The 9,239-nt window shown below is 45.3% G+C and overlaps 1 protein-coding gene across 1 annotated transcript; it reads left to right on the top strand.

Moving 5' to 3' along the window:
- The first annotated feature begins 1,386 nt into the window (after positions 1 to 1,386).
- LOC135345483 (uncharacterized) lies at positions 1,387 to 3,451 on the top strand. Its single transcript, XM_064542902.1, has one exon. The coding sequence runs from the start codon at positions 2,549 to 2,551 to the stop codon at positions 3,449 to 3,451; it is 903 nt and encodes a 300-aa protein (XP_064398972.1). The 5' UTR covers positions 1,387 to 2,548.
- The last annotated feature ends 5,788 nt before the right edge of the window (positions 3,452 to 9,239 follow it).

Here is a 9,239-nt window from a genome sequence, read left to right as displayed (position 1 = left end):
CGCCTATTTCTAATCCGCACAACACTTGAACCCTCCACATATCCAACATCGAAGTCACTATCAACAATGTCATCAGTTAACTGTCTCTTAATGGCATCTTTTAAGTCCTCACATGTGAGAATTGTAGTAATATCTAAATCACGAAGAGTGAACATCTTTCCAGAGCTTATAGGCCCATCTTTTGATGCAACTTTCACCAAAACTTTGGATAGAAGTGGGGAAGCTCCTTGTAATGTTGTATTGAGTTTTGCAGTAGGAACATTTGGCATTGAATATGTACCTTTACTTAATGGTGTAATTAACACGCACCCACCACCGTTCTTTGATACTTGTTTCTGTGATCCACTATTAATAGTCACTCGGCGCCCAGTGGCAGCTACAGCAAGCGAAAGTGAACACAAAGGCTGTCCTGGTTCCATGATCAGATGATCTTCTAGCATGTGCTTGCAGCTGTGCTGACACAGCAAACCAGAGTACATAGTTCAATGTTTTGCGCAAGCGCACATGATAGTTTCTCAAGGAACCTGAAAACCTCTGTAACAGACTGGACTATGAGAACTCTGATAATAATTCGTAGTGTAGTAGTGTACTATAATTAGATAGCCTAACTTTTATGATATGTGATTGTAACGACCTTTTGATTCAGTATGTTTTTGGAGTTGTTAACAATGGAGGTCCTGCCGAGACTGAGAAGAAATCTAATTGAATCGTCCTAAATACAGCTAGAAACCGTCTCCAAAAGTACTCGAAGGAAGAACTATCTATCCTTTGCAGGATATTTCACTCGAAAAAAAAAAATTCTTGAAGGAAGGAGGTCAAGTTCAGACCACGTGGCAAGTATGGAAGAAGAGACTCAAGACTTGCCGGTTGGACGTCTGGGAGCAGTATACGTGAAGGAAATAGCCAAAGGCATGGGTCTTCCCACACAAAGGCAGCAGGCGATGAGCTACGGCTGTTAATCGAAAGACACCTCAGTGAAGAAGGAAGAGAGCCTCCCAACGTTCAAGTCATCATCGACGAGGAGACAAGACAAGAGGAAGGTAAAGCATATTGGTGCCTTTACCTAGCTGATGATTCTGGTGTGTTTAAAGAAATACGTGTATGCATTGATGAAAATGTTGATGAATACAATGGTGAAGAGCATGAACAGGGCAAACGTAAAACTAATGATAGAGCCAGTAGTGAGGACGAGAACGGTTCCTCCGGAGAAGAGGCTGGTGGTACAGTAGTAGCCCTGCGACAACGACTGAGCGTTGTAGAGACAGAGTACGAGGCAGTCGTACAGGAAAAAGAACGAGAGATTGAGCAGCTAAGACAACAGATTGAAACAGTAGAGGCAGAGCATGAGGCAGCCCTACGAGAAAGAGAGAGAGAGAGACTGAACAGCTAAGGACGGGGTTAGCCAAAGAGAAGGCTAGATATAAGCAGTTATGGAAGATAAATTGCCATCAACTGAGCACACATGAAGAGGAACAGAGTGAAAAAGACGCCCAGATATTCAACCTCCAGGAAAGGACAGAGAGCCTGGGGGCGGTAGGCAGGGCGTTCTCTGACGAGAGGCGACCCTTGCCAGAGAGCCTGGGGGCAGTAGGCAGGGCGTTCTCTGACGAGAGGCGACCCTTGCCGATTGCCAGTAGAAGGGAGAGACGACCCGTTCCAGATCACAGTACAACTGAGAGAGGACCCGTCCCAGATACCAGACTGACTCTGGATACTCGTAGCCCAGTATACTGGTAAAAGGAGGGGCAAGGCTCCACCAATAGACCCTTTCACCGGCGAGGATCCAGAAATAAGGTTCCAGGATTGGCTACCTGCATTGATCCGGACATCGAAGTGGAATCAATGGACTACTGACGTCAATGGACTACTGACGAAGACTTGATGCAGTTGGCAGGACATCTCCGTGGACGTGCCCTACACGAGTGGGAGCTGATGGAGGAGAGTGATAAGTGTGATTGGTCTAGGGCTAGTGACATATTGTGTACTCGATTAGACCCTAGTCATAAGATCATGGCAGCCCAAGATTTTAGGCACACCATGCAGGGGGAGGCTGAGTGTGTGTCTGATTTTATCAGGCGAATGGAGCAAGCATTTAGAATCACATACAACACGAAGGAGATCAGCCAAGAGACAAGAGAGGCTTTCCTCTATGGTCAGTTACAAGAGGGCCTGAGGAATGACATTATGCAGAGCCCTGCAGTTTCAGGTGCATTGGCTTACCATGAGCTCTGTATGGCAGCCAGGAATGAAGAAAAAAGAAAAGCTGAACTGAGAAAACGGAAATCTTACCACTCCCACACCGGCCTAACACCAGCACCGAGGAAGGACTTCGGAAAGAGACTGTCCAGATTTGAACCCAGCCGAAACTTCATACGAGATACATGTTTCAAATGTGGAAAACTAGGACATAGAGCCAGTCGTATGCTACATTTGTCATGAACCGGGACACATAGCTAAAAACTGCAAGCAATCGAAAAGCGAGAGTAATGGCAGAAAAGTCACTAACCGCCAAGTAATTGTCGAAGGAGAAGAAACTCATTATGCAGCCATGGGGCTACTCGACTCCGACTCCAACTCCGATTCTGAGTACGATGATGAGGTTGGCCTCATCCACGTACCGAGTACAAGCAGCCAGCCTAGGTGTGCTCAAGTCGGGATTCAAGGTGTCCAGGCATGCGGCATTGTGGATACAGGCGCAGATATCACCATCATAGGACGAGACCTGTTCACTACGATAGCTACGGCTAACAAGCTTAAGAAAAGAGACCTTAAAAAACCGGACAAAGTACCAAAGACCTACGATAAACAAATGTTCAAACTTGATGGCAGGCTCTATCTCGAAGTGTCTTTTGAAGGCAAGACTATAACTACCAGTGTGTATGTAAAGCTAGATGCTTATGACCAGTTACTGCTGTCAGAGAGAGTGTGTCACAACTTGGGGATAGTGAATTACCATCTAGCAGTGGTACCGTATGCTAGGACCAAGGAAAGGAAACGGGCTGTAACCCCCAAGACCTCCAACTGTGTGACTGATCCTGAGGCGGTGGAACTCCAGACCGTGCGCGTACAATTGGTACAAGCTGTTACTGTGCTGCCTTATCAAGCAGTCCTGGTTCCAGTGGTGTGCGACCAAGAGATGCAAAGTACGGCTGTATTCGAACCCAAGAGTCTAAGTGATGAAGGAGTGATCGTTGAACCAGCCTTAATCCAACCAAATGAGCCTGTTTACGTGCGTGTAGCTAATGCCACAGGCTATACACAAGATTTGAGCAAGAACCTCGAAATGGGACTAGCCACGGAAGCTAGTGTAGTTGCGGACTCCACTCCAATCATCAATGTCGTGACGAGTGAACCACCAGAAATGGCAATCGAGGCCACGTACAAGCCAAATGGAGACACTTTTCCACGACAAACTCACGTTATCGGAACAGCAGCAGAGAAACCTGATTGAACTGTTGAAGAAGCATCATGTTGCGTTTAGCCTTGAAGAAGGCGAGAGAGGTGAAACAGACCTGGTCCAGTTTGAGATCAACACTGGTGATGCTGAACCAAAGAAGCAACGAGCCCGGAGGATGCCGTTTTCAGTCAGAGAAGAAATCTCGAGACAGCTGCAGAAAATGCAACAAATTGGTGTGATTCAACCTTCAAAGAGCCCTTGGGCCAGCCCTGTGGTCTTAGTGAGAAAGAAGGACGGATCACACAGATTTTGTGTAGACTTCAGGGAGCTGAACGCGGTCACAAAGAAGGATACATTTCCTCTACCCCGAGTGGATGATCTACTTGACCAGTTAGGATCTTCACACTATTTCTCCACGTTGGACCTAGCTGCTGGTTATTGGCAAATCAAAGTACATCCCGAGTCCCAGTACATCCCGAGTCCCAACCGAAAACTGTGTTCGTAACACACGAAGGACTTCACGAGTTCACTGTGATGCCGTTTGGGCTCACCAACGCCCCTGCTGCTTTTCAGAGAGTGATGCAACAAGTGATAATGGGCCTCATTCCGGCCGATGCTCCTGATTTTGTGAGTGTATATATTAACGATGTGCTCATATACTCCAAGAGTTTAGAAGAACATCTGGAACATATCGAGAAGGTGTTGTGCAAGTTGATTGAAGTCGGACTGAAGCTAAAGCCAGAGAAGTGCCATTTCATCCGAAAGGAAGTCGGATTCCAGGGACATGTCATAACACCTGAAGGACTAAAGACGAGTCGGCAACATGTTCTTGCAGTCCAACAATTCCCGACCCCTGAGTCAGTGAAAGCAGTCAGACAGTTTATGGGATTGTGCTCATATTATTGCAGATTTGTGAAGGGGTTTGCAAGCATTGCCCAGCCCCCTCCATGCCTTAACGCGGAAGGGAGCTTCTTTCAGTTGGAGTGGAGAATGCGACCGTGCATTCAAAGAGTTGAGGAAACGACTGTGTGAGTCACCAATACTTTCCTATCCGGCTTTTGACAAGCCATTTGTGTTGGAGACGGACGCCGGTATTGGAGCGATATTATCGCAGAGACAAGCAGACGGCAAATTACATCCTATTGCGTTTGCAAGTCGTTCCCTTAACGTTCGTTGCCGAGAAGAACTATTGTATCACTGATCTGGAGACGCTCGCTGTCGTTTGGTCCATAGCTCAAGTCCATAGCTCACTTCAAAACGTACCTGTATGGTCAAAAGGTGACCATCTACACTGATCATGCGGCAGTGAAGGCTGTACTACAGAACCCCAACACAACCCCAACACTGGTGGGCGCCATGCAAGATGGTGGACACAAGTCCACGGTAGTGGTATGGGAGACATCCAGATAATCTACAGAGCTGGAAAAGATAATGCTTTAGCCGATGCGTTGTCAAGAAACCCACAAGGACCCCCACCGGAAGATGGAATTGCAGAGGGAGAGAGTCAAGTGGCCGTGATCAATGAAGATGGGATCGCGGAAGGAGATAGTCCGGTGTCCAAACAGTTAATTGAATTACTCAGGTGCATTAAGGACTGGGACCTTCAATTATTGCTGAATTTGCAAATTATAAGCCCCGCCCACACGGTCGCCATGGTTCCGCCCACGCGTTCATTACTTCAACGTACCACTCCCTTTTCATTTTGCAGTAATTCAGCTAGTTTAGAGAAGTGACTTAGTCGGCGTTTAAAACACCCTCTAGTAAAGCTTGCGAGGCAATATATGACTTCCATAAGCCTTCCTTAGCTGATTTCTCCTTGTACTTTGTCAAAAAATTGTTGACTGTGTCCCTGGGAAGCCTACTATCCAAGATGAGACTGCTACATCAAACAACTTTCTGTTATTTCTCCCTTGCAAAGACCAGGAGGGCTAAGCGCTAGAGTGAGTTGTTAGCTTAGATAGAACTAAGTATAATGAGCACCAGCAATAGCTAGTAGCCTTAGTGTTTAAACGCCGATTTTTCAATAGAAAAGTAAAATAGTGCTTCGACAAAACGGACCACCCCCACTGATCAATTAGTGGGCGGGGCTTCATTTTAATATTTTCCTAGAGAATGGAAGCTAGTGTTTCATTTCATCATAAGTTTCATTTCATCATAAACGTTTTACACATATTAATATACATAGTAAACAGCAGCAGGTTGAAGTGCCTCTTATAAATGTCTTTTTTATGTTGGTCCCAGTCCTTAATGCACCTGAGTACTACAGTTAACCCCAACCCCACCACAAGCTGATGACATACCCATGATTGTTGAGCAAAAACGAGATCCTGTAGTTCGAGCAATGGTACAGTTTCTGAAAAATGGTATTTTACCAGAAGATAGCCAAGAAGATCGCTGCACAAGTGACCCAGTTCGAAGTGGTCGACGGAGTTTTGTGCTTCATAGACCTCAAGCAACGCAATAAGAAACGTGTAGTGGTGCCCTCACATCTTAAAGGAAAACTAATCCAGGAAGTTCATGGAGGAACATTCAGTGGACATTTTGCAACAAGTCGTATGTTCAGCACCCTATCTAGAACTTGGTGGTGGGATGGAATGTATAGGGATGTGAATCAACACTGTAAAACATGTCCGCAATGTGTTATTGTTACGGGAGCCGGAAGACCCGGACACCCACCCTTGCAACCCATTCCGGTGAGCAAGCCGTTCCAGATCATGTGTGGTAGTAGTGCAAGACTTCTTAACTAAATGGCCTTTTGTCTTCGCCGTCCCGCATCAGAAAACTCACCGCATTGCAAGATTGATTGTAGAAGAGGTCGTGCCGATGGTAGGTGTACCGGAAGCGTTGTTGTCCGATAGAGGGACAAATCTCTTGTCACATCTGATGAGGGATGTGTGTGAATTACTTGGCATCGAGAAACTCAATACTACGGCCTATCACCCACAGTGCAACGGTTTAGTTGAAAGGTTCAACAGAACACTGAAGACCATGATCAGGAAGCATGTATCTAAGTTTGGAGTGCAGTGGGACACCTACCTACATGGATTGGTATGGGCATACAGAAATACCCCACACGACACTACCAATGAGAAACCATCGTTTTTGTTGTTGGGTGTGGATTGCCGTTACCCCTCGGAAGCTGCATTGTTGCCACCCAATGATTGTAATCCTGCTCTAGTCGAGGATTATCGGGAAGAGTTGATACTCAACCTTGCACATGCTCGCACTTTGGCAGCGGAAACAATGGGCCAGGCCCAACAGAAGTATAAGGCTTGTTATGACCAACATACCAGAACGCCTGCCTACAAAGTGGGGGAGTGGATTCTCATTAGGTTCCCCCAAGAAGAATCAGGAGCCAATCGGAAGCTGTCAAGACCTTGGCATGGACCCTATAGAATTGTGACCAGTAACGAAACTGGCGTGGTTGCTACCAAGGTTCACCAATCACGAGTTGAGTTACCCGATGCCCAGTTGGGTTCCCACCAGGGTACTTCTGGTATGGTACTACTTTTGGTATGGTACTAACAGAGCCGGACCTGGCCGACCCCCTAAGTGGGTGGACCAATTAGTAAGGGATCATACCTCTTTGGACTTGGACGACGAACCTCAACAAGGAGTAGAGGAGGAAGACGAAGCTAATGAGGAACCGACTGAGACCGGACCAGAACCTAATAAGGAGCATCCGGATCAGATGATGAGATCGAATCAGAGGAGCCTCGATCCGACGAGGAACCAAGCGGGACCGTATCCGAACCTATTAGGAAGCATCCAGTGGTAGATGCACCTAACCCGTTTCTACGAACACGATCAAGACGTATCAAACCCCCTGAACGTTTAATGACTATCACGGTTAACGCTCGAGACGAGCTTAATTGAAGCCCAGGGTATGTAACAGACTGGACTATGAGAACTCTGAGAATAATACGTAGTATAATTAGATAGCCTAACTTTTATGATATGTGATTGTAACGACCTTTTGATTCAGTATGTTTTTGGAGTTGTTAACACAAGCTACATAAAGACTGTTCATTACTGCTAATTCTATTTTAGCTATACTATACTTATACTACTTGCCAGAGTCACCCTCTCCTGTCTTTCACCGTTCTTTCACCGTCCTGGTCCTGGTCCATGTCATCAGTCCCAGACAGTTCATCAGCGTCGAGGTATCCCTCTCGCACTGTCATCACCAGAGGAGACATCGCCATTGCTGTCCTCAAGCTGTTCAAGCTGTTCAAGCACATCGGCACAAGTAAACAATCTAGCCATAGCGGCTAATGAAATTTTAACGTAGCGTGGTTCTAGACTAAATGCTCTTCCTCTACAGCTACTTCCTAAGTATCGCAGAAGTAGAATTTCACAAAAAAAGTCACTATTACGGGCTCGTCAGTCGTACATAGCAGTTTGAGAGGGAAACTTGCGAAGGTCGTACATGAATGGGGTATCTTAATTTCCCTTGCTCTTCGGTTCGTGTGAACTGATCCATTGTATCGCTCAGCACCAAAATGCAGCACCAAAATGCATGACAGGGACCATAGTCTAGTAAACAGTTGGGTGTAGAACCATACAAACCATGGAAGAGGCGGCAGAATTGTAGCAACACAGAATTGTAGCAACGAAAGATCAGCGTTATGCCTAAGCAGAGAACACTGCATCGTAAATGGTAATTGTGTACACCATGCCGCTGTTTTTTCGATATCAGTGAACAACATTCTCTATGTTGCTACGAACATACCATGTCTCTCGATCAAACCCGGAGTAGTCAGTTTGCATTTGTTGCTTTGCATTATGCCCCACTTAGTTCCATGATACTATTTATTGGAACAGGAACCCATGTTGTGCCCAGACCATGGGCACAGAATTCCTGTAGCTCTTCTACAAGTGGAGTGAGGAAGGAGTTAATGTTAAGACTTGCCGACCACTTCAACCAGCCGACCACTCCAACCAATATAACGATATCAAAAATTTATTGTACTCAGCACTCAAATCGTTTCCATAATTATGTTGCCATCATAAGAAAATCTTCTGGAATGACATTAGCTCGGCTTCTCGCTTGAGAGGTGACATATATAAATTGTTTTAAGCGACTATACTTTCAGTTCTTTTCTTGGTTTTGTGTGATTTTAATAGCAAGGTACCACAGGGTTGACCTTTGAGGATGATTAGGAAACTCAACATGACAACATCGCTTCGATTCGAAAATGCAGCTACACTCAGTGAATGACTGCTTGTTGAGTCCTGCTGCTTGTTGAGTCCTGCTAGTTTTTCCTCAACTCACACTGAAAAGCCATAGTGAATGAAGTACGGTACCGTGCAAATTTAATGTAAATTTAATGTAGCTTGCCAGAGCAAAATAGTATCCGAAACTGATTATCTGTCGCTGACCAATGTCAGAATCTGACTCTGAATCTTCACTAGACGACCACACTTCCGTGACGTTATTACCATCCTGCATAATTATAATAAAATTATGTTATCCCTTTAACCGTCGGATTCTTAATTAACAGTGAAGTGAAATGAAATGTCTCTATCGGGTTTCCAGAGCAATAAAATGCCTAGCAACCATATACCTACACCAATAGAATGCCCATACAACAAGGAATAAAATGGTGCAACATGTGTTGCCATAACAACCACGGTTATTACGCTCACCCGTTTTTATCATTTTAAATGCTCGGCCAGCGGTGAGTTTTTTATGGATCAGCCTTGACCAAGCTTGATTTTCACATCATATGAATGTAACAGTGCTAAGATATATCAATTTGAAGAAGTACAATACGTACATGTATTACTATATCGGTGAACGATCTATGAAATTTAGAAGCTCACATAAAGACTACTGCTA

Source organism: Halichondria panicea, chromosome 12 (assembly GCF_963675165.1).
Source record: "Halichondria panicea chromosome 12, odHalPani1.1, whole genome shotgun sequence".
In the NCBI taxonomy this organism is placed as follows: domain Eukaryota; kingdom Metazoa; phylum Porifera; class Demospongiae; order Suberitida; family Halichondriidae; genus Halichondria; species Halichondria panicea.
This window is presented reverse-complemented; position numbering and strand designations above follow the sequence as displayed.